General features: G+C 32.0%; 1 protein-coding gene across 2 annotated transcripts in view; it reads right to left on the reverse strand.

Annotated features, from left to right (window-relative positions):
• Nucleotides 1-26,989, reverse strand: part of dnm1a (dynamin 1a) — a 73,334-nt gene that overhangs the window by 28,979 nt on the left and 17,366 nt on the right. For both annotated transcript variants that reach the window (XM_051111144.1, XM_051111143.1), the window contains exons 2-15: nucleotides 26,375-26,448; nucleotides 25,912-26,061; nucleotides 24,846-25,049; nucleotides 23,847-23,945; nucleotides 21,034-21,194; nucleotides 19,641-19,783; nucleotides 19,397-19,532; nucleotides 17,590-17,657; nucleotides 15,467-15,605; nucleotides 8,494-8,580; nucleotides 8,346-8,416; nucleotides 7,244-7,295; nucleotides 4,139-4,150; nucleotides 1,286-1,399 (exon numbers count right to left, since the gene is read on the reverse strand). In XM_051111144.1, coding sequence (XP_050967101.1) covers nucleotides 1,286-1,399; nucleotides 4,139-4,150; nucleotides 7,244-7,295; nucleotides 8,346-8,416; nucleotides 8,494-8,580; nucleotides 15,467-15,605; nucleotides 17,590-17,657; nucleotides 19,397-19,532; nucleotides 19,641-19,783; nucleotides 21,034-21,194; nucleotides 23,847-23,945; nucleotides 24,846-25,049; nucleotides 25,912-26,061; nucleotides 26,375-26,448 — 1,510 coding nt within the window. The remainder of the gene's footprint in view (nucleotides 1-1,285; nucleotides 1,400-4,138; nucleotides 4,151-7,243; nucleotides 7,296-8,345; nucleotides 8,417-8,493; nucleotides 8,581-15,466; nucleotides 15,606-17,589; nucleotides 17,658-19,396; nucleotides 19,533-19,640; nucleotides 19,784-21,033; nucleotides 21,195-23,846; nucleotides 23,946-24,845; nucleotides 25,050-25,911; nucleotides 26,062-26,374; nucleotides 26,449-26,989) is intronic.

The raw sequence follows: 26,989 nt of genomic DNA on the forward strand, positions 1-26,989 counted from the left end.
AGCAAATCAGCATATTAGAATGATTTCTGAAGGATCATATGACACTGAGGACTGGAGTAATGATGCTTTGATGCTCAGAAAATTTAGCTTTGATCAAAGGAATAAATTGCAGTTTAACATAGATTCACACAGAAAACAGCTATTTAAAATTGTAATAATATTTCACAATTTTTACCGTATTTTTGATCAAATAAATGCAGCCTTGGTAAGCCAAAGAAACTTCTTTCAAAAACGTTACAAAAATCGTCCCAACCACAAATGCGCTGTTAAAAAAATATTCTGGTTGTAAAGTTGTAAATAAAGAGTATTAAAGTATGTTTTACAAAAAAAACTATTTCACACTTTTTACATTTTCTGTTCATTTTAGGTTTTTTTTTTGTAAATTTGTAAAAGAAAATTTTAGTAATTTTGGTGTGTTTTTAAATTTTTTTTTAATTTCACACTTTTTATTACTAAAAAAATGATCTATATAGTTTTTCATCAAGAAAATGAGAAATAGTATGTGTGAATGTAAGTTTGACCTTATGTCCATTAACACACTGGCAGTTCACAAGTCCTTCTGTTCATATAAATATTGACCCCACCAAACGTGACGATCCAAACAGGATTGACGATTGAGTGTACCAGACAGCATCATCCTGTAACCTTTTCTTTGCTTTTCCTTTCTGAAAGACTGAGCATGTGTGGAAAGCCGTAGGCGGCATCATCAGAGAAAAGCTCTCGGCAGGTCCTACAAGCTTCATTTAGCAGGAAAACCTTCCAGTGCTGGAAAATATTCCGGCCAAAAACACGCCAGGGGAAAAAGAGAGTCAAGTCAGCAAAAGCCGCCAAAACGGGACGGATTAAAAATAACGGAATTGAGATCATTTCTTTTCTATAGCGGAAAATTGATATAAATAATTCCACATAAAAGTGTGGCGTTAAAGCTGAAGGGAATAATGATTGGTGAGCAGCAGCCGCGATGGCGCCGCCGTTTGAACGAAGCACGCGGGACGTTTCGAGGCAGCGATCCAACGTAAATCAAGACAGTGTTGCTTTAACTTTGAAGTGAACGATCAGTTGTGATGCGGTCCTGAGACTAAAGCGAGACAGAACTGAGTTCATAAAAGCGTCAAGGCTGATGTGTGTCATTTTTTGCATGTTACTCATATCCTGTCTTAAAGTGTAGAGTCACATATTTGTAGGCTGATTGCTCCAAATGTTTCAAAACCACTCTGTTTGAGCATCTTAACCAACCCGACACAGCAACAGTTGACCAAATCGTAACTCAGAAAACGCGTCTCACCTCATCATCCTTGTACCAGGACAGCGATTCGGCCGTCAGGACAAACCAGTACTCCTTAGCGCCACCTTTCATGATGCCAATGTTATTGATGGTCAACCAGCCCTTCCTGATCACCTGATCACACACAGACATCAGCCATGAAATACTGTACATTATAGTATATACTGCCTTCTAAAAAAAACAACAAACTGTGTGCAATGATAAACACTTACGAAACCTGAAATATACTACACTGTATAAACTATAGGTTTCTGTTAAGTCTAAATTCATCCTTTCACAATTGTGACCCTGGACCACAAAACCAGTCATAAGTATCACGGGTATATTTGTAGCAATAGCCAACGATACCTTGTATCGGTCAAAATGATTTTTCTTTAATGCCAAAAATCATTAGGACATTAAGAAAAGATCGTGATCTATGACTATATTTTGTACATTTCCTATCATAAATATATCAAAACGTAATTTTTGATTAGTAATATGCATTGCTAAGAACTTTATTTGGACAACTTTAAAGGTGATTTTCTCAATATTTAGATTTTTTTGCACCCTTAGATTCCAGATTTTCATATATTGTCTTATCCTAACAAACCATACATCAATGGAAAGCTTATTAATTCTGCTTTTACATGATGTATAAATCTAAATTTCAAAAAATTGACCCTTATGACTATGACTGGTTTTGTTGTACAGGGTCACAATTTAAAACCTTAGTATATACTACAACAAAAAACTTTTGTTTATCATTTAAAACAAATATCCTTAAATCAAGATAGGATGGAAAATAAAGAAATTATGTTTTGTGTTTTGAGAAATTCAACAAAATTGAGTTTACTGTATGCTTAAAGCAAAAAACAAATATCTATCAATGATCATTTTTGTCAGATATTTGTGCTTGTTTTAATCATAAACTTAATCATAATCATAAGTTTAACCAATTTAACAGAAAACAAGTCTTATTGTCATTTTGCTTCTCAAGTAAATGTATCTTGATTTAAGAATCTTTAGACATTTGCACTAAAACAAGAGAAAAATACTGAAGAACAGCACTTTTTGATCAGAAGGTACAGTAAAAGTTATTTCCAAAGTTTAATATTTGTGAGCAGAGCTATTCAAGTCTTAAAAAGTAATGGAGATCTGTTTGAATTTGTATTTTCAAACTTTAAAGTGTTGCTTCAATTCACTTTTGTCCTGTGACTCGCGTCTGCCTCAAGTGGATGGATAAATAAGTACATCACTAGAAACCATTTACTGTAGCAAACAAATCAAACTTTCCAAGGAGTGAGATCTTCACAAGCTAAACATATAAATTGTTATATTATATATTAATTACAATCTGTATTTTATTTTCTCTTCTCTTCTGTTGATAATAATCAACAAATTGTTGAGCAAATCGGGTTTTAAATGCATACAGCAAGTTCTTTGTATACATGTTGTTTTTTTGTTGTTTTTTCTATCATGCAATTTTCAGCAACTGTTTTAGTCACTTTTATTTGTGACATTTGTTTAATGATTCTTAGGAAGAATTTTAATTGTCATTTCATTAATTTTTCATTTTCATTTCATATTTAATAAAATTTAACACTACTTAAAAAACAAAATTATCTTTCAATATAATTTTTAAATATATATATTTAAGTTTTGGATCAGTAAAACTTGTACTTGTAGAAATGTTTTTTTTTAAATTATCTTATGCTCATCAAGGCTGCATTTATTTGATCAAACATATATAAAAAACAGTAATATTGCAAAATGTTATTACAATATAAAATAATGGTTGTTATTTTAATATACTTTAAAATATAATTTAATTCTGTGATGCAAAGCTGAATTTTCATCAGCTGTTATTCCAGTCTTAAGTGTCACATGATCCTTCAGAAATCATTCTAATATGCTGATTTATTATTAGAATTATCAGTGTTGGAAACAGTTGTGCTGCCAAAAGTTTTTTGGAACCTGTGATTCTTTCTTTGATGAATAACAAGTTCAAAAGAACAGCATTTATTCAAAATATAAATCTTTTCCAAAAATGTAAATCATTGCTGTCACTTTTTATTAATTAATTTCTCCTTGGTGAATAAAAGTATAAATTTCTGTCAAAAAAAGAAACCTTTCTGTTTTAAATACTGTTCTTTTTAACTTTTTATTGATCAAAGAATCCTGAAAAAAGTATCACAGGTTCCAACATTGATAATTCTAATAAATCAGCATATTAGAATGATTTCTGAAGGATCATGTGACACTGTAGACTGGAGTATTGATGCTGAAAATTCAACTTTAATTACAGATAGAAATTAAATTTTAATGTATATTAATATAGAAAAACAGTGTTTTAAATCGTAAATTGTTTCTGTATTTTTGATCAAATGAACACAGCCTTGATAAGCATAAGAGACATCTTTAAAACAATTAAAATTCTTACTGATCCCAATTTTTTTATGTACTGTATATGTATGAAAATAGCTCTAAATATCTTGAAATACAACAGCTCACAGTGAGTGAACTGCATGAAATGCTGCAGTGAATGAGTGTTTGGACTAAATAAAGAACACGCTTGTGGCATGAAGATAAAAGCCAAACCCTTTCTAGTGCACACTATACAGTCATTACGCTTGACTGACATCTTCAGTGACGCTGTGGCTTCAGGGAGACACGGAGAAATGGGTTTGTGTGGTGAAAGAGTCTTATGCAACAGCTGAATACAGACACACAGATGTAGACTAGACATTCATCACTGCATCATATGATGCAAAAGCATGTTTCATCTGAGTCCAGTTGTGATTAGGAGATGTTAATTACTGTGATAAACACTTGTGTAGCACATGTCTTAGGAAACACAAACTAAATACTTACCATGATTTCATCCTGATGCACCAAAGTAAAACAAGAATAAGAAAAAATGGGAAAAGAGAACATTTCAGTATTGAAAACAGAAAAAACACAACTGATGCTTTTAAAGAGAAACACCAGAGACAAAATGGAACACAGTGATCTGAGACACAAACACCAGCCAAGCTCACATTTATCACTGGAGAAGACAGATTCACATGTCACGTTTGATTATAAGAAATGAATGTGAATGTGCCAGCAGTAACATTTACACCGAGACCTCACGATAATACGGGATTTCAAAAAGTCGGGTTGCCAAGTCTGCAGATTTTCAGTGGAATTTGGTCCACAGATTGTTTTTTTTCCCCCACAAGTTAAAGTTTGACTTATTCCATAAATGGTATTTGACTGAAATTCTTATATTTTAACACATTTGAACTATTTCATATTCTGCCAATGATAAAACTGTGCTAAATTATGAATTTAGTGAGAAACTGGCTCTGGTAGGAAGCGCTTGAGCTCCTTTATAAAAACAGACAAACCGTTCCTATGCTGTCAAACACAAACCATGGGTTTAGAAGTACTATCTTTGTTTTAACTTTTTAATGTTACACAATAGACAGACAGACAAAATCCATACATTTATGAATGAATAAAAAGAACTTAATATTGTAATATTGATATACAGAGCTGCTTGAAAATTTGTAACCCTTTAGAATTTTCTATATTTCTAATGCAAAACATCATCAGATTTTCACACAAGTCCTTAAAGTTGACAAAGAGAATCCAATCAAACAAACAAGACAAAAATATATACTTTGTCTCTTAGCTATTGAGAAAAATGATCCAGTGTTAAATATTTGCGAGGTGCAAAAGTATGTGAATCTTTGCTTTCAGTATCTGTTGTGACTCCTTTTTGAAGCAATAACTGCAGGTAACGTTTTTTGTAACTGGTGATCAGTCCTGCACAACAACTTGTAGGAATTTTAGCCCATTCTTTAGTACAGAAACACTTGAACCCTGTGATGTTGGTGGGTTTCCTCCTAAGAACTGCTTGCTTCAGGTCCTTCCACAACATTTTAATTGGATTAAGGTCCGGACTTTGACTTGGCCGCTTCAAAACATCATCTTTGTTCTTGTTTAACCATTTTTTGGTAGAATGACTTGTGTGCTTGCGGTCGTTGTCTTGCTGCATGACCCACTTTCTCTTTACATTTTAGTTCATGGACAGATGTCCTGACATTTTCCTTTAGAATTTGCTGGTATAATTCAGAATTTATTGTTCCATCAATGATGGCAAGTCATCCTGGCTCAGATCCAGCAAAACAGGCCCAAACCATGATACTGGGATAAGGTGTTTCTTTCTTCAAACATAGCACTTTTTATTTAAACCAAAAATTATATTTTGGTCTCATCCGTCCACAAAACATTTCTCCAATAGCCTTCTGAGCTGTCCACATGATCTTTATCAAACTGCAGACAGGCAGCAGTGTTTTTTGGAGAGTTGTGGTCATTGTTCTCCTGATGTTGGACTCAACATTAACCAACGTGAGAAAGGCCTTTAGTTGCTTAAAAGTTATTCTGTGGTTTTTGCAACCTCAGAGACTATTATACGTCTTGCTTTGGAGTGATCTTTGTTGGTCAACCACTTCTGGGGAAGGTAACTGTGGTCTAGAATTTCCTCCATTTGTACACAGTCTGTCTGACCGTGGATTTGTTAAGTCCAAACTCTTTAGAGATGGTTTTGTAACCTTTTCCAGCCTGATGAGAAACAACACCTCTTTTTATGAGGTCCTCAGAGATCTTTGTTTGTGCCATGGTTCACTTCACAAACATGATCAGACTTTAAAAGACCCCTGTTCTTTAAATAAAACAGGGCTGTTTTATAAACTGACACCTAATTGTCGTCCTATTGACCGAAAACACTTCTGAACAGACAGACTCTAATTTCACCTTCAAATCAACTGCTGATCCTAGAGATTCACATACTTTTGCAACTCACAAATATTTAACGCTGTATCATTTTTCATAATAAATAAATGACAAAGTATATATTTTCATCTCATTTGTTTAATTGGGTTCTCTTTGTCAATTTTCAACTTTCAACTTTGTGTGAAAATCTGATGAACTTTTTGCTCATATTTATGCAGAAATGTAGAAGGGTTCACAAACTTTCAAGCAGCACTGTATCAGTTATAGGCCCCTGAATCAAATCATAATCGTATCGTGGCATGTTTTGCAATATCAGCAAATATTTAATCAATATCTAAGAGAGTCAGTGTTATATTGTATTGTGATGAAGCCTCTCATTCACACCCCTAATATTAAACCTCATTTGCATTTAATGTGCTGTTACATTTTTGCACTATTTTGCATTGATCTTCCTCAGCCCATCAAGCATCTGCTAGTGCTTGTGTCTCCAAAATATCCAATACAGTGATTCTATACATCTCTGTCTGTAGAACTAAATATCTGCATCTGCCTTATGTTACAGTGATGTGAACAGAACAGGACATTACACACATAAACACATCATGCTGTCACTCGCTGCCCTTAACAACTGATTTGAGTGAAGCAGAACTGCACTGACATCAGGGTGAAGAATCATCGTACAGCAGCTCTGACTTTAACATGTGGCTTTGGGTTCAGTGCAGCCTCCATCATCAGCATTCATGTGAGAGTTACCAGCTTCAGCAGCTCTTCAGGTTCATGACAAGAGTCACATTATGGCCTTTAACTTGGTCAGTGGCACATTTTATTACACTAGTATCACGTGAACACATATAATGTTAAAGTCAAGTGTGAAAGTTACATTCAAATGCTGATGATGGAACTGAACTTGACTGAACACGGAACATTCCTGCAATGCCTGATCTAAGATCAGTTCTAAGATAAAGCTTGTACTTGAACTGAGAGAAGCATGAGAACAAACCTGGCCCTGGATCAGTTGATAAGGGCATGAAGATAAAGAATAAGAAACATAGATGAGGAACAGAGAAAGGCAGACGCTGGACACACAGTAAATGAGCATGTTTGACATTCAACACGTGACGTGAAAAAATACACAGAGAAATTAATATCGTCTTGAAATAATGAATATAAACTTTACAGTAAGTCAGCCCCCTTCACCTGATTACCAGCCGCTTTCTTCTTGCTCATCTGACTGCTTCTCTGTTGAGCACTAAATAGAACACAGTTGAACTTAAATCAACTTAAAATCAGTTGTATACATACTACACAATACGTACAGTCGGCTTAAAATGTCTGAATGTCATTGGGTACACATTAATATTAATTAGAAATAATAATAATAATATTTTAAATTATATTTATCATTTAATCTTAATAATAATATTTTTTAAATAGTATTATATTGCTGTTGTTATTATTATTATTATTATTATTTATAATTAATATTAACAGTTCAGTGTTAGTAATAATACTATTAATAATAGAAATGTTATTATTTTTATTTTATATATATCATTTCATTATATTAATATAATTTAATGTCAGTAATATTACTAATAATACTTTTTATAAATAATATAAATAAATAAATTATTTGTAAAATTATTTTATATTATTATTTAATTATTATTTATAATTAATATTAACATTTAAATGTTAGTAATAATACTATTAGTAATATAAAAATAATTACTATTATTTTATATTATTATATATTTATTATTTATAATTAATGTAATTGAATGTTAGTAATATTAGTACTAATTATTATTTATTCAATTGTTATTTATTATTAAATATATTAATTATTAAGTTTAATTTCTATCTATTATTATTTAAAATTAATAACAGTTAAGTAATAATACTATTAATAATATAAAAAAAATTATAATAATTTTATATATTATATTTAATATAAATATAATATAAATATTTTATATTTAATATTTCATGTTAGTAATAATAGTAATAATATTTTAATAGTGATAATAATAATATAAATGATTTTTTTTAAATTTATTATTATTATTTATAATATTAACCATTTAAAGTTAGTGATAATAATAATAATAATAATAATATATAATAATTAAAATATTTATTATAATTTTATTGTGCATATATTATATTATTATTGTTATTATACTATTTTAATTATTCTTGTTATATTTTTCTTTTGTCATTTTGATAACTTTGTATGAAAAGTGTTTAGCACTATATTGAATCATTTGATGTTAAAAGTCAAGCAAATGTAACTCACTTGGCAAATCCGATGAAATCTTCATGGTTGGTGTTCATATACGCCAGCTCGATGTCAATCAACAGCAACACCTAACGACCACAAAGAGGAAATAATCAAATAAACAGCTGTTTAAAACATGCTTGTATTGGGACATAACGTGACTCACCTGATCTTTAGTGCGGCTCTCGCGGTCACGGATGTGCTGTGTTACGATCCGCTCCATCTCCTCTCTCAGCATGGGATACTGGGCCAGCTGTGACACAATCACACGCGTTTGTGATGCGAAACACCATATACGACTCGCACGCTCACCCGTAACACCACCACACACGAGAGTTTGCAACAGGTCCTTACTAGACCTAAGGGATAGTCTTACTATATAATGAGCAAGATCGTAAAACTGTTGCAAAGTCTGTTTTCAAAGTATCAACATGAAGAACGCGCTATTTAACGTATTCTTGCATATGTGGAGAAAACATACAAATAAACTCAATCATGTTCGTATGCATTGACATACAGTATGTCACATGACTTTAAATTTCAATGCATCACTGTAGTTATTGCTGACCTTCTCAGTTTTGCAGAGTCTCACAAGTCAGCTGAATCTAGGCGTTTTCCAAATGAATCATCCTAATGAATCATTCTCAGTAAGGAGAGAGTCAACTGTGATTTGATGTTGAATACTGTACTGTATAATGCTGATGCATTGGAACTTGTAGTCTGTGTATAATCAAACAAATCAAACACACACACACACGCAATCGCAAAAACACACCAGTACACCAGCAGAGTATTTGGGTTGCTGTGCCTCAGACACAGGGATGCAATGATGAACATCACATGATCAGTAGAAATGAGTGTTTGTAGAGGAGCTACAGGCGTAACAAACGTGCTCAGAGATGAAGGTTAATGAGAATAGAGGAAAGTCCTTGTGTGGATTCACACTGACGTCCCTTCGACCTTCACACACCTACAGCACACGCTGTGTCCGTTTTATATCATACAATAAAACCAAACGCCATTACTGACAGTCAACATTTCATCTGCCGTTATTACGTCAGACTTAAAGGACATGTACTCGCCCTTATGTCGTTCCAAACATGTATGATGCTTATTTTTTTCTGGGAGAAATTCTGAAAAATCTTCATGCAACTCTTTTATAGTTCATATACCTATCAAGCTCCAAAAACGACATAAAACCGACTGAATTATTCATGAATCAAGTTCAGATTCCTATTGTGTGCCGTGAACAAATATATTTGAATATGCTTGTGAATAATGACTTCTGTTTGTGGATAATGATGTCTGTTCGTCTTGCATAATTCATATCATCTGTTATCTTACCTTACGATGCTTTTACAGGGGTTTTGGGTCTATTTTGGAGCTTGAAGATTTTTCAGAAAATTCTTTTGTGCTTGAAATAAAAAAAAGCAACATACAAATTTGGAAGCTGAAGGTGAGTGAATAATGCATTTTTGGGTGAGCTGTTGTTGTTGTTGTTTTTTTTTACACAAAACATTCAGTTCAAATCCACAAAAGGCTGAGATGATGAAATGATAAAAGAGGAGAGAGAAAGAGAGAAAGAAAGAGAAAGAGAGAAACGAGATGTTCTGGTATGACGTTTAGTCTGCTGGTGTAAGAAGATCTTCCAGCCTGAAGCATCAGTTATTCCATCAGTTATTCCATGAATGTCAAACAGAAGAGACGAGCCACAATGACGTTATTCTCACGCTAGAACTAAAACACACACATCTGACAGAAAAACACACGGACAGAACCAACAGTAACTGAGAGAACGCAAAAATAGGGCCAAACGGGGAAGCATGCGTTCTTAAAACAAATGAAAACTGGGGAATTCGGATTAAATCTCTACGCTTCTGTAGAATAAGGACACAAGGACTTAGTAAATTAAATTGACACAGACAAAAAAAAAAAACAGGATGAAAACTGAGTGGTAAGGATAGACCGATAGTTGCTGGACTGATGGATGAATCCTAGTTTGTGCACAATGAAAAAAAAAATATATATGGCTAGATCCCTAAACAGACGATAGTAGATCCCTACAGGAGTTCACTATAATGTTACTGATCTTCAACAGAAATCACAGAACACTAACAACCAATGGCATGCATTCTCTCAAATCAGAATTTGCCATCTAAAATGATGTCACAATGACTTTCTTGAATTTTCTTGAATTTCTTAGCCGTCTTTCTGCAACAACAACAAAAATCAAGTCATATATGACTGGACATATTCTTGTTACAAAATCTGAGAATACAGAAAATGACAGAAACTGTCTCTCAGTGTGTGCAAAAACTCATTAAAACCTTTACAATTCTATATAAAAAAAACTATTTAAAAATAAATAAATAAAAATATTTTGTTAATTAAAATAATGCTGAAATAAAAATATTAGATTAAAAAAAAATTACAATGATTAAGATGAAGTTCTAAAATTACTAAAGCTAAAATAAAATTAAAAAATAATAATAAAAGAAATAATAAAAATGCTACAACAGTGCATAACAAAATTACTAAAACTAAAAAAATCTAAGAAGAAATATAAAAGAAATACAAAAGCACATCAAATTACTCAAATTGAAATTAAAAAATAAAAAATAAATAGAAGAAATATTTAACTATTACAAAAGCACACAACAAAATTACTAAAACTTAAACTGAAATAAAATATAAAAATATTTTTAAAAAATGTGTTAATTGAAATAAAGCCGAAATAAAAATATTATATAAAAACGCATAGAAAATGATAATTGTTGCCTTGGAATTTAAACAAAATAAGTTTCAGTAAGGTGAAGTTCTAAAATTAATAAAGCTAATATATATATATATATATATATATATATATAAATTAAAGCTTAATAGGAGAAATAATAAAAACGTTACAAAGGTACATAACAAAATTACTACAACTTAAATAAAAATCTAAGAAGAATATTTAAAATCACTTAAAATAAAATAAAGTTAAATAGAAGAAATATTTAACAATTACAAAAGCACATAACAAAATTACTAAAATGTAAACTGAAATGAAATATAAAAATATAAAAAAATAATTGTTGTTAATTGAAATAAAGCTGAAATAAAAATATTAGATTGAAAAAATGCTTTAAAAATTATTAATGTTGCCTTGGAAACTAATTCCAAAAAAAAAAAAAGTTTCAATAAGGTGTAGTTCTAAAATTACTAAGCTAAAATAAAAAAAGTAAAGCTTTATAGAAGAAATAATAAAAACATTATGAAAGTACATAAAATTACTAGAACTTAAATAAAAATAAATTAGAAGAAATAAATAGAAATAAATTACAAGAATATTTATAAAATACAAAACCACAAAATCACTGAAATTAAAAAAAAATTAAAGCTAAACAGAAAAAATTACAAACGCACATAACAAAATTACTAAAACTTCAACTGAAAAGTTAAAATATAAAAATAAAGTTATTGCAAAATCTTAAAAAATATTATAATAGTATAATGGGTAGTTGACGTATCAATGTGTCCTATGGTGTGACGGAAAAATGTAAAAAAAAAAATAAAAATCACCTCTAACACTGAAGATAAACCTCTCTCATGCTAATTGTAACTGTAAGAATAAAGACACATTTTTCTCATGTTATTTGTATGTTACGTTTTTTTCCCTACATTTTTGCTATGTCACACCATAGGACACAGTCCAATTTTTATTTGTCAACTACCCATATATATATAAATAATACTAAAACAACACTGACACACATAAACCAACATCTTCTAAAACATAAATGTACATTAATTATAACTTAAGAGACAAATATTTGAGTCCTCTGTTCTCTGAACCTAACTCTATTCCAACAGCTGATAAACACTCCATTACATCTGTCTTCAGCTGATCCTCAATTACACAAAATCAAACAAATGTCTAACCTTCACAGGAAACATTTCAAAGTACCAAAACAATCCCACGATGCACTACACAAGCAGAACGAATAAACAAAGTGATTCAATAGAATGTAAAGATGATTATAATAATGAAGCAGCACTGAAACTCAAATCATAATGACGACAGCTGCATTTCACACAAAAATGACAATTCTGTCATCATTTACACACCTGTAATGTTTGACTAAGAAGGTCTGGAACAACACAAGTGTCAGTAAATGATGACAAAACGATCATTTTCTGTGAATTACTACTTGAAACTATATCTAAGATCATTTCAGACCATAAAAACAGAGAAAAACAACACCTACATTCACAAGCACAGATCACGTAAAGTCCAGCCATCGGTCTATCCGTACATTAAAGATAGACGTGGACGAACGGAGCTTCGTTCCGCTTTACCTTCTCACTACATTTGCGAATGGTGGAGGTGAGTTCGCTCACAACCATATCTATACATTTCAGGCACGGCCCGTTTAGCTTTTGGATCTGCTTTTTCACTATGGCCTCAAAGGCCAGGTCGGGGGTGAACAGGCCCGTCCTGTAGAGGAAGTCATGGAGGAAGAGAAGAGGAAGAAGAGAGAGGATCCATACAGGTGGAAGAATGACAGACAGACAGACAGACAGCACAGAGGAAAGAGAAGGCAAGTGAGACATTTGGTTTCTCCTCAAGCCATTCGACAGCGGGTCCGAGCCAAAGACGTCGACCCTTCGCCCGTCCACCAGCCCTGAGACAGAAGCTTCCAGAACACAGCTGTGCAAACCAAAGGCAGTCCTTCCCGAGCGTCTCTCGTTGTTCTTCTGCAACGCATTTATTCATCAAATCACACAGGAGCACGGACTGCCGTTAGTCGCTTATCAGCCCTCTTCGAAACTTCTGTCTCCCAAAAACGGAGAGTTTGAACGCTGAGGTCTGCTGGATGAACACATCCTTCATGAGGAAAAAAGCATGTGTGTGTTTTGGATGCTGATGTGCATTGCTCTGAGGAGTTATGCTACAAAAATGAATGCTGCAAAAAAGATACTTAAAAAAAAAGGTAATTGATTAACGGTGGGGGTGCATTGAAATCATGGAAAGATCTCAAAACACTGGATTTTCTGTGAGTCCAGTGAAAAAAATTGTTGGACAAAATGAACACAGATTCTGTATTTATGGTAAATGGATATTTCCAGAATCACGATTGATTGTTTTTTTTTTCATTGAAATAACTGTTTCTTCTTTGTTTTTCTTATTTGTTATGTATACAATTTTTTTAGAAGTAGTGAAAGTGAAATTTAGATGTAAAAAAAATCTTACTATATTACTGAAATTGTGTTGTTGTTGTTGTTGGTTTTTTTTTTGTAAAACATACTCCAGTAAACTTTGTTTTATTTACAACTTGAAAAATATTTTTTTACCGTGTACATTCAGATTTTATGCTATATCTTACTGTATGTTGTTAAATTAAGGTTTATTTTATTGTTTTAGTGTCATGCATAGTAAAAAAAAAAAAATACAGAATATTACAAATGTTTTTTAAGAATATTAAAGTATATCAAATTACTAAAACTGAAACTAAATAGAAGAAAAAAGCAAAAGCACAACAAAATTACTAAAACATTTTAAAAAATGTGTAAAAAAAATACTAAAACTGAAACTAAATAGAATAAATGTGAAAAGAACAAAAGCATAACAAAATTACTGAAAATGTTTAAAAAGTATAAAAAATACAAATACAAACACAAAAAAATACTAAAACTGAAACTAAATAAACTAGAAATGTGAAAAAAACAAAAGCACAACAAAATTACTGAAGTATAACAAATACAAATACAAACACAAAAAATACTAAAACTAAATGAAATAAAAATAAATGAAAGTTAAACAGAATAAATATATCTTTGAAATAAAACAGATTTTTAGTGTTTTACAAGAAAATACTATCTACTTCAAAATTTTACATTTAATTAAATGTGTTACTTGCTGTTTCTTTGTATTTTTGTAAAATTTATAAAACTAAAAATTTGTAACATTTGTAAAAACTTTTGAATGAAGTCATGATGTTTTTTATTTGTGTGTATAATAACTGCAAAAAAGTCAAATAACACATTGAATTAAATGTTGTGAAATTTAGAAGTAAAATAATCTTACAATAGTACTAAAATTGTTTTATTGTAATAATCCAGTAAACTTTGTTTTATTTACAGCTTTAAAAATAATTTTTACATTGTGTAAAAATCTGAATGTGTACATTCAGATGTGATGCGATGTTGTTAAATTAAGGTTTATTGCATTATTTTAGTGTCATCCATTGTAAAAAAAAAAAAAAAAATTACTAAAACTGAAACAAAATAGAAGAATGTGAAAAAACTAAAGCACAACAAAATTAATGACAATTTAAAAAATATATATATAAATAATACAAACACAAAAAATAATAAAATTGAAACTAAATAGAAGAAATGTGAAAAACACAACAAAATTACTGACAATGTATAAAAAAATACAAACAAAAAATACTAAAACTTAAACTGAAATAAAAATAAATGGAAACTAAACAGAATAAATATGTATATCTTTCTTAAGTAAAACAGATTGTTTGAGTATGTTTTACAAGAAAATGCTATCTACTTCAAAATTTTACCTTTAATTCAATGTGTTACTTGCTGTTTCTTTGTATTTTTGTAAAATGTATAAAACTAAATATTTGTACAATTTGTAAAAAGTTCTTATCATGATGTTTTTTTATTGTGTATATGATATTATTAATATTTACTTCATGGGGATTTCTCGTTTTACCACGTGTTTTAAGGTGGCTGTCAGTGGATTATAAAGATAAAAAATGAACATTATTACAGTAGCTATAAATTTAAGTTCAACCTATAAAACCTAAAACCTTTTATGGTAAACTTCTGGCAACTACAGCTGCCGTTTGTTTTTTTAAACTGTAAATTTCACCGATTTTTTTTACCAGCATAAACCAGCCTGGAGCAAAGTCATCTAAATCAAACTAAAATCAAATTATGATCTACGCTCATCCAGCGGTGAAACCTCAGTGTCCGCGTCCCTCCGTACAGGAAGCTAATGCTGCCATTCCACCCAGAATCCCTCTGTCCAAAGCCGCAGGCACACCAACACACACAACGCTCGACACCCACAAACCCCTGCGAGAGGCTGGCGGGGGTCTTAGTTTGGTTTGAAGCCTCCTGCAGGCCTTTACCTTCTTGGTACACTGCCTAACGGTATTGACTAGCTCAGAAATGACCATGTCCACACATTTCTGGCACGGCTCTTTAATCTTCCCGATCTGCCGTTTCACAATGGTCTCAAAGGCCATGTCCGGCGTGAAGAGCCCAGTTCTGCCCGACAGAGAGAGAACGGACAGGCCCGGGAAAACAACCACAGGAGGAGGAGAGAAAGAAAAGGAGAAATTGGGCGGAAAGAAGAGTGTTAATTCAAAAGAAATCCCATACCAAATAAATGAAGAACTGAAACGATGGCTGCAAATGTCCTGCTGAAGCTGCGCTCAACTTATGTTCCTTTAAAACGTTTAAATATCAATTAAGTTTAATTTGCTGATATAATGATCGCTGAAGCTCAACATATCAACAAAACTGAGAACAGCACCAGCAGAAAGGAGAAACTGGGTGGAAAGAAAGATGGAAAGGCTCTTCATGTGTACCGTATTAGTTTGGGACGTTAACTAATGAAATTATTCAATGTTTTATATTTAAATATATCAAATTAAGTACAGTTTCATTATATAACTATCAACTAAAACATTTAGTTCAGAAAAAATGTTTTTATATATATATATATATATATATATATTTACCATTTCTTTTAGAATGGTACAAACAAAATAATTTTGTAACAATAATTGGTAACACTGCAATAAAGTCCCATTTGTCGAAATTACTTAATTGCATTAATTAACATTAACTAACAATTAAAAATACTTTTTATTACTTAAATTAATTTATTAATCTAAGCTTGTTAATTACAACATTTAATGTTTAATGTAAATTAATATTTATTGTAAAGTTACCATTTTGTTTGCATCAAAACAAAATGCATTAAATAGATAAATGAATAATATTAATACTTAATAATATAAAATTAAAACAATTCTGAAAGAGGCAATTTCAGTTTTCACATAAAATAATGCTTGTAAATTTCAGTTATAAAGAAACAAGTAATTAATAAAAAATAAATATAAAAAAATCTTTAAATATATATATTTAAATATATAAATATAAATTCATTTAAAAAAAATATTAATAGTAATAAATTATAAAGAATTAGCAGGTAACTTTAGTAAAAAAGTTATTTAAAATGCATTTATTTTATACTAAGTATAACTCACGTCTATTTACTGACATATTGCTCGAGACTTACTGATACAAAAAATTATAATTAAACTTTATTTGAAGTACTACTTGTGCACAATGGATATTTCTTAACATTAAGCCTAAAATATGTTTTAATGTCACTAATAATGAGAATTTTATGATCTTTAAATATCGGTTATTACATACAAAATATTATAATAAGTGAACCTAAAGTATACTTGCAATAGTTCCACTTTAGCACAATCAAATATACTATAAGTATATCTTGTGCATTAAGAAAAAAATTTGTTGTTCCAATTTAGCAGACTTTAAATATACCAGTTAAGTATACTAAAAGTACAATTTCAGGGTATTTTTTATTAAGTACATATATAAATGTATTTGTAGTATACTTAGCATGAAATAAATGTATTTTAAATACATTTTAGTATATTTATTTTTCACTAGGGAAAACATTAAGTTAAACATAAAAATGATTTTTCGTAAATTAAACAGATTATTGGAGTGTTTTTCATCAAATACTATTTCAGAGTTTATGTGTTATTTGCCATTTCTTTGTATTTTTAGTGGAATTTACTAGCAAATTCTAACCAATTTCTACACCAATTTTTACTATGTGTTTTTAAGGTGGTGTCAATAAAGAAAGTAAAAAACATATTTTAGTAATATGGTACATAAGAAATAATCTGGACAAATGGAGGATTACAAATAAAACTTATGGCAATAAAAGTCTCATGTTAGTCACTGAAGCCCAAACGGTGCCTAAAGACAAGACAGACGCGCTAAAGAGCAGCTTCATTTGACAGGAGAGGAGACGGACGGTCACCAATCTAATCACAAACCCGTCCTCCTGCTCCTCCGATCAGATGAGACGCCCTTCACAGAGGCACGGCCGGAGTCAGAGACGTTTGTGATTAGACGTGTGACGTATTACGCGAGGTTTGACCGAGCGGGACACGTAAAACGGGACAGAACTGAAGGACAGACGTGCCTGATGCCGTGGATGTTCTTGATGGCGTAGCTGATCTCCTTGCGCAGCTCCTTCTCGTCAAACTCCATCTGAGAACAGAGAGCACATTACTAAATCATAGTATAAAATCATCATTTCATACTATGTTAATAATATAATCTCTGTGATTAGTTTATGCTATTCTGTTTGTAATAAATCAGCAACAATTGCAACTGTAAAAAGCAGCAGAACAGACACCACTACAATGTGTGTTAGACTTAAAATATTTGTTTTATATATACAAAACAAACAGCATGACTGAGAAATGGATCTAGTGATATTCATGAGCTACAGAAACCTCAAACAGATCTGTGGATCAACTACTTCCTGTTAGCTGCGACAGACAGTGTTTTATTGTAGATGAATGTGTGTGTGTGTGTGTGTTTTCCAGGCCACAGGAAGGCGGAATGTTTTACTCATAAAGGCTGCGCTCAGGCCCGAGGGAGACGCAATCCTGCGCCGTGACTCATGCATTACTGCCGCTGCTCAATGATACAGAGACTCGCTCAGAGACGCAGTCAAAGATGAGTCTGACAACTCAAAAAGATTGTTTTCTGTTCACTGTGGCTGCAGATGAACTGCAGCAGACAGACTAAACAATACCAGACGCAAGTTGGGAATAATTAGAACTTTCAGTGTTTTTGAAAGCAGTCTCTTCTGCTCACCAAAGCTGCATTTATTTGATCAAAGATACATTAGAAATTGTGAAATATTTTTGTAATTTAAAATAGCTGTTGTCTATGTGAATATCTGTTAAAATGTCATTTATTTCTGAGATCAAAGCTGAATTTTCAGCATCATTACTCCAGTCTTCAGTGTCATATGATCCTTCAGAAATCATTCTAATATGCTGATTTGCTGCTTAACAAACATTTATGATTATTAGCAATGTTGAAAACAGTTAAAAAAAAAAAAGAAATTAACACTTTTATTTATCAAGGATGCATTAAATTGATCAAAAAACATTTATAATGGTCCAAAAGATTTCTATTTTAAATAAATGCTGGAACAACACTGATAAACAATTTAATTATTAGCAGAACAACTAAAATTGGTAACACTTTACAGTTGTTGTCATTAGTTAATTGCATTATTTAACATTAACAACAGGCCTACTTTTTATTTATTAATTTAGTTTATTAATCTGAGTTCATACAATATATCATGTTTAATGTAAACTAATGTTTATTCTGAAGTTATTTTGTTTGCATCAAAGCAAAATGCATTAAGTAGAAAAATGTATCATATTAATAATTACTAATATAAAATCCAAAAAAATTGTAAAATTTCAGAAATAAAATAATGCTTGTAAATTTAAATTATAAAGAAACAAAAAATAATTAATAGTAATAAATTGTAAAGAACTGGCAGGTAAACACTGAACTAAACATGAAATTGATTTTTCATAAATAAAAGTGTTTTTTCATGAAAATACTATTTCAGTTTTTCAATTTCAAAGTTTAATTCAGTGTGTTTCTTGCTATTTCTTTCTATCTTTAGTGAAATTTACTAGCAAATTCAGAGTGAAGACTGAAGTAATGATGCTGAAAATTCATCTTAGATCACAGGAATAAATTACATGTTAACATAGATTCACACAGAAAACAGGTATTTTAAACTGTAATAATATTTCACATTTTTACTATATTTTTGATCAAATAACTGCTCAGGTAGGCTGTTGTAAATGCAAAGTCTCAGACACATAATTGTGCATGTATATGCATTTATCGTGTCCCATCGTGTGATTAATGCAAATGTTGAGTGGAAAAACACTATCTTGCTCTCGCACCTTCACCAGCTCGAAGGGGAAACGCTCGTGGAAGATGCGATTGATCCTGGCTCCTCCAGACAGCTCATACGTGTCTATCTGATCTCCAGAACCCTCGATACGCTTCTCAAAATCCACCGAGAACTGCTGCACCATCCTGAAACCAATCAATGTATATACTAAGAATTCAGCATCTATAGATCTGTCACAATGAGCATCTGAGGTTCACTTATTCGTTCAGAGACTGTGAATGGGATTGACTGACTGCAGCAGAGCTTTGGTCTTCCGGGACGGATCGTCTGGACGGAAGTTCTTGTATTCCTCCACTTCCTTCTCGATGGACAGCAGCTGGCTCTGCAGTTTAGCGCGCAGACCAGGGAGCGTGTCACGGATGTGATTGGTCAGTTGCTGCAGAACAGAGAAGAGAAGACCAAGTTGAAGACAATCTGAAGGTTGAGACTTCATTCCTACACTAATAATAGTGAACTTTATTTTTAAACGATGCTTTTCAAAGTGCTTTGCAAAGTAAAAGTGCAATATAAAATTATATATACTAACACTCTAGTCGATTGCTTTTTGTTCTGTTCACAATTCACAAATAATGTTGTGATTTATACATTTATTCAGTGAAATACATCATTTCCAGTTAAAAGTGAGAACAGTAAGATTTTTAATGTTTTTTAAAACCACTCACCAATTCTGAATTTATTTGATCCAAAATACAGCAAAAGCAGTAAAAATGTGAAATATTTTTGCAATTTAATATAACTGCTTTTTGTTTGAATATACTTTAAAAATGTAATTTATTCCTGTGATTTCAAATGAATTTTCAGCATCTTTCAGAAATCATTTTAATATGCTGATTCGCTGCTCAACAAACATTTTTATTATTATGTATAGCAATATTTAAAACAGTTCAGTACATTTTTTTCAGGATTCTTCAATAAATAGAAAGATCCAAAGATCAGCATTTATCTGAAATAAGGCTTGGTCAAAAGTCAGTTCTTTATTTTATTTTTTAGTTTATATTTTATTTTATTTTATTTATTATTTTACATTAAATTAAATTAAATTTTTATGTATTTTTTATTTTTTTAGGGGGAAATAATTTATAGAAATTAATACTTTTATTTATTGTTTAAAAAGATTTCTGTTTCAGATAAATGCTGTTCTTCTGAACTTTCTATTCATCAAAGAAACCTGAAAAAGTTGTACTCAGCTGTTTTCAACATAATAATAATAATAATAAATATTTTTTAACAGCAAATTAGAATATTAGAAGACTGGAGTAATGATGCTGAAAATCCAGCTTTGATCACAAAAATAAATTACATTTTAAAATATATTCAAAGGAAAACAGTTATTTTAAATAGTAAAAATATTTTACAATATTACTGTTTTGCTGTACTTTGGATCAAATAAATGCAGGCTTGGTGTCCCATAACATCAAAAGATCATGTAACATTATTCATTAATATTCATGAGTCTGGCATTTCATGACTCCGCCCCCACAGCGTTATCCTGCAGGTGCTGTAGTTCATCCATTGAAACACAGTAGTTATTCTCAAAACTTTGCAGTGTGTATTTGGCCAAAACAAACCAGACAGAGAGTTTAGATTTCAGTTGTTGAAATCTGTCTGATTGCTCTACAGTCTCACCTGATTGAGGGTTTTCTGCAGGTACGGCGTCCCCATGCGGTCGGCCAGGTGTCTGTAACTGGGATGAGACAGGAAAAACTTCCTCTCGGCCGCCATAGCGGCGTTAATATCCTTCTTTCCGTCAATGTCTTTCTGACTGCGGTTCACCACACCGATGTAACCTGCAGTCAAACAAACACATCAATGTTTGATGGGTTCAGTAAGAGTACAAATGATTGAAGTTCTGATTTTGGTGAGAAACATTTGAGTTTTTAACGAGCGCCGTAAATAAAGAAACTCATTTGTCTTTTTTTTTACATGACATGAGTTACAAATAGAAAAAGAGAGTGAAAAAGAAAGAAAAATGTCTGGATTAAGAGGTTAAACTCTTAAGTCTCATTCCAGTGACGTTGCTCATTCGTCTGCAAGCCAGGATTTTTCTAAAGCATGTTTGCGGTTTTCATGTTGGCCGTATTACACGAGCAGACCACGGCGAGGGAAGGTGAAGACGTGTTTGATGGGAAAACCTGAAGTGTGGACGTGAGCTCCGAGTGGAAAACCGGTACGTCAGCACACTGCAGCCGAGACTTTCCCATAAATATCCTTTATTGCCAAGCAAAGAAAGAAAACAACGTTTTTTCCAGATGTGTCAATGAAATGAAGACTTTTTCCCTCTCTCTGATTCTCTATTTCCGCTCCTGCAGAAATACACACGTTACTCCACTAGAGGGAAACAGAGAGATCATGTTTACGAAAGACTGGAACTACTCCAGCATTACCTGCTTTAGTGGATGCGTTAAAGCGGTGCAGTACTTTACTATAGTAAGTATACTTTTCCACCAAAAAAATCACGGTCACTAGTAGCTGTAGTTTCTATTTTTAAAAAAATCAAAAACTAAACTTGAAAAAAAAAAAATTTTTGTTTTAACATTTTTTTTAAATATTTTTTTTTTAAATCTCTGCTCACCAATCCTGCATTTGTTTGATCAAAAATACAGCAAAATCAGTAATAGTGTGAAATATTTTTACTATTTAAAATAACTGCTTTCTATTTGAATATACACTACCGTTCAAAAGTTTGGGGTCAGTAAGACTTGTAATAGTCTTTAAAGAAGTCTCTTATGCTCATCAAGGCTGCATTTATTTGATTAAAAATATAGAAAAAAACAGTAATATTGCAAAATGTTTTTACAATATAAAATAATGTTTTTTATTTTAACATACTTTAAAATAGAATTTATTCCTGTGATGAAAAGCTGAATTTTTATCAGCTGTTACTCCAGTCTTAAGTGTCACATGATCCTTCAGAAAGCATTCTAATATGCAGATTTATTATTAGAATGATCAGTGTTGGATAATATCAACAGTTGTGCTGACAAATATTTTTTGGAACCTGTAATTTTTTTTTCAGGATTCTTTCATGAATAACAAGTTTAAAAAGTACAGTGTTTATTCAAAATATAAATATTTTATAACAATGTAAATTATTTATTATTAACTTTTAATAAACTTTTAATTATTAACTTAATACATCCTTGGGGAATAAAAGTATTAATTTCTTAAAAAAAAAAAAAAAAGAAACAATAAAAATGTACTGACCCCAAACTTTTGAACGGTAGTGTATTTTAAAATGTAATTTATTCCTGTGATTTAAACATTTTAAGCATCATCACGCCAGTCACATGATCCTTCAGGAATCATTCTAATACTCTGATTTGCTGTTCAAGAAATATTTATTATTATTATTATTATTATCAACATTTAAAACATGTGAGTAAATTTTTTCAGGATTCCAGGATTTCAGGATTCGATGAATAGAAATATCCAAAGATCAGCATTTATCTGAAATAAAAAAGCTTTTGTAACATTATACACTATACCATTTAAAAGCTTGGAGTCAGTTTTTTTTATTATAGAAATTATACTTGTATTTAGCAAGGATGCTTTAAACTGATGCTAAAGATATTTATAATAAAACAAAAGATTTTTATTTCAAATAAATGCTGTTCTTCTGAACTTTCTATTCATCAAAGAAACCTGAAAAAATTCTACTCAGTTGTTTTCAACAAAATAATAATATTAAATGTTTTTTGAGCAGCAAATCAGAATATTAAGAATGACTTCTGAAGGATCATGATGCTAAAAATTCAGCTTTGAAATCACAGGAATAAATTACATTTTAAAATATATTATAAATAGTAAAAGAAATACAAAATTTGACTGTTTCTGCTGTACTTTGGATCCAATAAATGCAGGCTTGGTAAGCAGAAGAGACTTCTTTGAAAAACATTAAAAATCTTTTGACTGGTAGTGTATTTTAATAAAATACAGTTGGATATAATACAGCGTTTACTTTTTACCCAAACAGATTAAGGATTAAAAAATCTAAATAAAACACCTGCTAAAACATGATTTAATTTGTTTACCTGCATGTCATGTGACGATTATCCTATATTAGAGAACTGTGAACATGCAAATGTGTTGTTAAATTAGTGAAATAATAATGTAAATCTTTTAGGACATCCAATCAGAGGCTTTTTTGAAATTAAAATTCATTAAAATTATTCTTATAAATTAAATATAATATAATAATACAATCGATAATATCTCATAGTAATAAATTGATGATATTTGTAATTAAAAGAACTTATTTCTGCTTAATGGGGAGAACAAGTGGCTGGCACAATTTCTCAGCATAAATTAAAGCAATAGAAATTGTGTTATAAAGTACGTGTTGAGGAAATGGGATCAGGACACATTTACTGTGCTACTGTCACACAACACAACTGACAGCTGTTTTATTTGTTAGCATTGTGTCATAAAAAGATCCTCACCTCTCCGCAGCGGCAGCAGCTTGTTTTCCAGGATATCCCGAGCGTCGGTCCCTTCATCCATCAGATCCAGTTTAGTGATCACACCGATCGTCCTCAGACCTGCTCGCACACACAAACACAGAACGCGTAAGAACACGAGCACAGTTTGATCTAGAACCTGTCAGCATTGCTTACTAAGCCCGAGAACAGCACATATTGTGAACTGAAGTTAAAGATGCAACCAGTTAGTTTTGCTTATGTTTTGATATGTCTTAATAGACCCTTCCTCAAATTAAGGCCTTAAAAGAATCTTAAATTAAATTAAAAAAGTCTTAAACTCATGAAGTAATGGCATTAAATGTTGCATATGCAGCAAAAAATCATATTTTCCTCAGTATCTTTGTTGTTTTCCAATACAAATATCCAAACATGCTTAAATCAAGACACACTAACTGTACTTGACATGCAAAATACAGATATTAAGTTGTTTTTTGAGAAATTATGCATAAAGAACAAATATCTGTCAATAGGGAATGAAAAGTTGTTGTTTTTACGTTAAATGAAGTTATACTTGTTCTTGTTTTAATCACAAACTCAATCAATTTCTCATAAAATAAGACTTATTTTATGTCATTTTGCTTCTTAAATAAATGCATCTTTATTTAAGAATCTTTAAACACTTGCACTGGAAAGTAAGACAAAAATACTGATTAAGAGCAGCATTTTTTACAGTGTGATCAACAGTACAAAGTTGTATTTTCAAACTTTACATTTAGAGACCATATTTACATTGTTTTCCATTAAATTTATTCCTTACATTTTCTTCACTTGGTCTTGAAAAGCCTTGAATTTACTTTCATAAAACCTTCAAAAACCCTGTTAATCAATATGACGTCACGCTTGAGTGTGGATGCATCATCACACAATTATTATTATTTTTTTTATGAGCCAGACTGTCACATGAGCAATCTGCATTTGTGGACATAATCAGAGTTAATGTGTGTTGTAGATCTCACGCACCCTGCGGGTCGACTTCTTTGGCAATCTTCAGGGCGTCAGAATTGGCCAGATCGGAGTTGGCGGGCGACACGGCCAGCAGCAGGCAGTTGTCTTTGGTCACAAACTGCATCAGCATGTCTCTGATCTGGTGCTCGATGTCTGCAGGCTGATCGCCCACCGGCACTTTAGTCATTCCCGGCAGATCCACCAGAGTCAGGTTCAACACTGCACACAAAACACACAGTCGAGAGCGTTAAACCAAACTAGAGCCACTACTGAAGGAGAAGTCCACTTCCTGAACAACAATTTACAGATAATGTAGTCACCCCCTTGTCATCCAAGATGTTCATGTCTTTCTTTCTTCAGCCGTAAAGAAATTATGTTTTTTGAGGAAAACATTTCAGGATTTTTCTCCATATAATGGACTGATATGGTGCCCCGATTATGAACTTCCAAAATGCAGTTTAAATGCAGCTTCAAACGAACACAAACGTTCTTATCTAGCGAAATGATCGGTTATTTTCATAAAAATAATACAGTTTATGTACTTTTTAATGTCAAATGCTCGTCTCATCCTTCTCTGTCTGGACTGTTTTTGTTCTGGTTCATGTCAGTTGGTGTATGTGGAAAAACTCCCATCTCATGTTCTCCCTCAACTTCAAAATCGTCCTATATCACTGTTTTACCTTTTTTGTTAAGGGTGTTTGATCTTCTTTGCATGTTCACTTTGTAAACACTGTGTCTGTACTTCTGCAGTGATGTAGGATGATTTTAAAGGGATTTTTGAAGTTGAGGGAGAAAATACGATTGGAGTTTTCCGACATACACTAACTGTCTTGAGCCAGAACACACAGAGTTCAGGGAGAGAAAGACCAGATGAGCCATTGAGATGAAATCCTGAAATGTTTCCCTCAAAAAACATAATTTCTTTACGACTGAAGAAAGAAAGACTTTCTTCAGTCAAAGGGAAGGGGTGAGGTCATTTTATGTGAATCTTTGTTTTGGAAGTGGACTTCTTTAATTTCAGCCAGCGCAAGAATACATTGATACTGTGAAGTTTGGGTGAGTGAATGACTATTAATCTGACCGTTTGGAGAATACACGCGCAGGTTGATGGGCACGGGAGAAATGCCTTTATTCTGGCCCGTGACGCGATCCGTCTCCGCCTCGATCTCCTGACGCACCTCATCGAAATCTGTGAACTTCTTCCCCTTACAGTGAAGGAACTCAGCATATTCTGAGAGGAAACATTATGAAACACATCATTACAGTAAAAACTAAACATCTGATTAGACATAGGCATAGGCAGTAAAGTTTTGCTCATGTTGATCATGTAGAGTCTTAGAAATGCAATACACAAGGCTTTATAGAGTTCAATTGTAAGTGCAGACTGCTACACCAGATGGCAGTGTTTATGCCAAAGAGACTTTTTAAAAGGAACCAATGACTCATGTCAAATGCATCTGATGTGTTTCCAGAAGCCAGAAGCACCTGATCCCAGACCAGCGCTGCCTGCTGTTTAACCTGCTGTTACCTGGAGAGCGGCTCACCTGTGGGGCAGTTGATGAGCTGCAGGACGAGGGGACGGCGGGTGACGATACCGGAGCCGCGTGGGAGGAAGTCCCTGTGCAACAGAAGGATGGCGAGGTGAGTGACGATTACAGCACACACTGAAGCGCTCTGGGATGAACGTGATAGAGATGCTGCCGGGTGAAATCAGGACATGCACCTGATTTCTAACGCTCGTTTCTACGGTAAAGATGCTGAACTTAATGACATCAATTTATAAATAAAATAATTTTATTGTGCACTGCAAAAGAAATAAGTAAAATACATTTTATAATTTATTATCAGCCAGTTTGCATGTCTCAGTGCATCAATATTATATTTTAATAAATATATATAAAATCTACAGTGATGCATTGCTACCACACACATATTTTTTCCACTCAATTATGTCGTAATAACGAGATGTTATGTCATTTTAACTACATATAAGATATTTTCTCATAAAAACAAGATGTTATATTGTTAAAACGACAGTTATCTCATTAAAACTACATCTTTTCTCATTAAAACAACATATTTTTTCTCGTAACAACGACATATGTCACAAAAACAATAGTTTTTCCTGTTATAGAAGATTCATGGTTACATTATGTGAA

The sequence above is a fragment of the Labeo rohita genome, chromosome 5 (assembly GCF_022985175.1).
Source record: "Labeo rohita strain BAU-BD-2019 chromosome 5, IGBB_LRoh.1.0, whole genome shotgun sequence".
In the NCBI taxonomy this organism is placed as follows: Eukaryota; Metazoa; Chordata; class Actinopteri; order Cypriniformes; family Cyprinidae; genus Labeo; species Labeo rohita.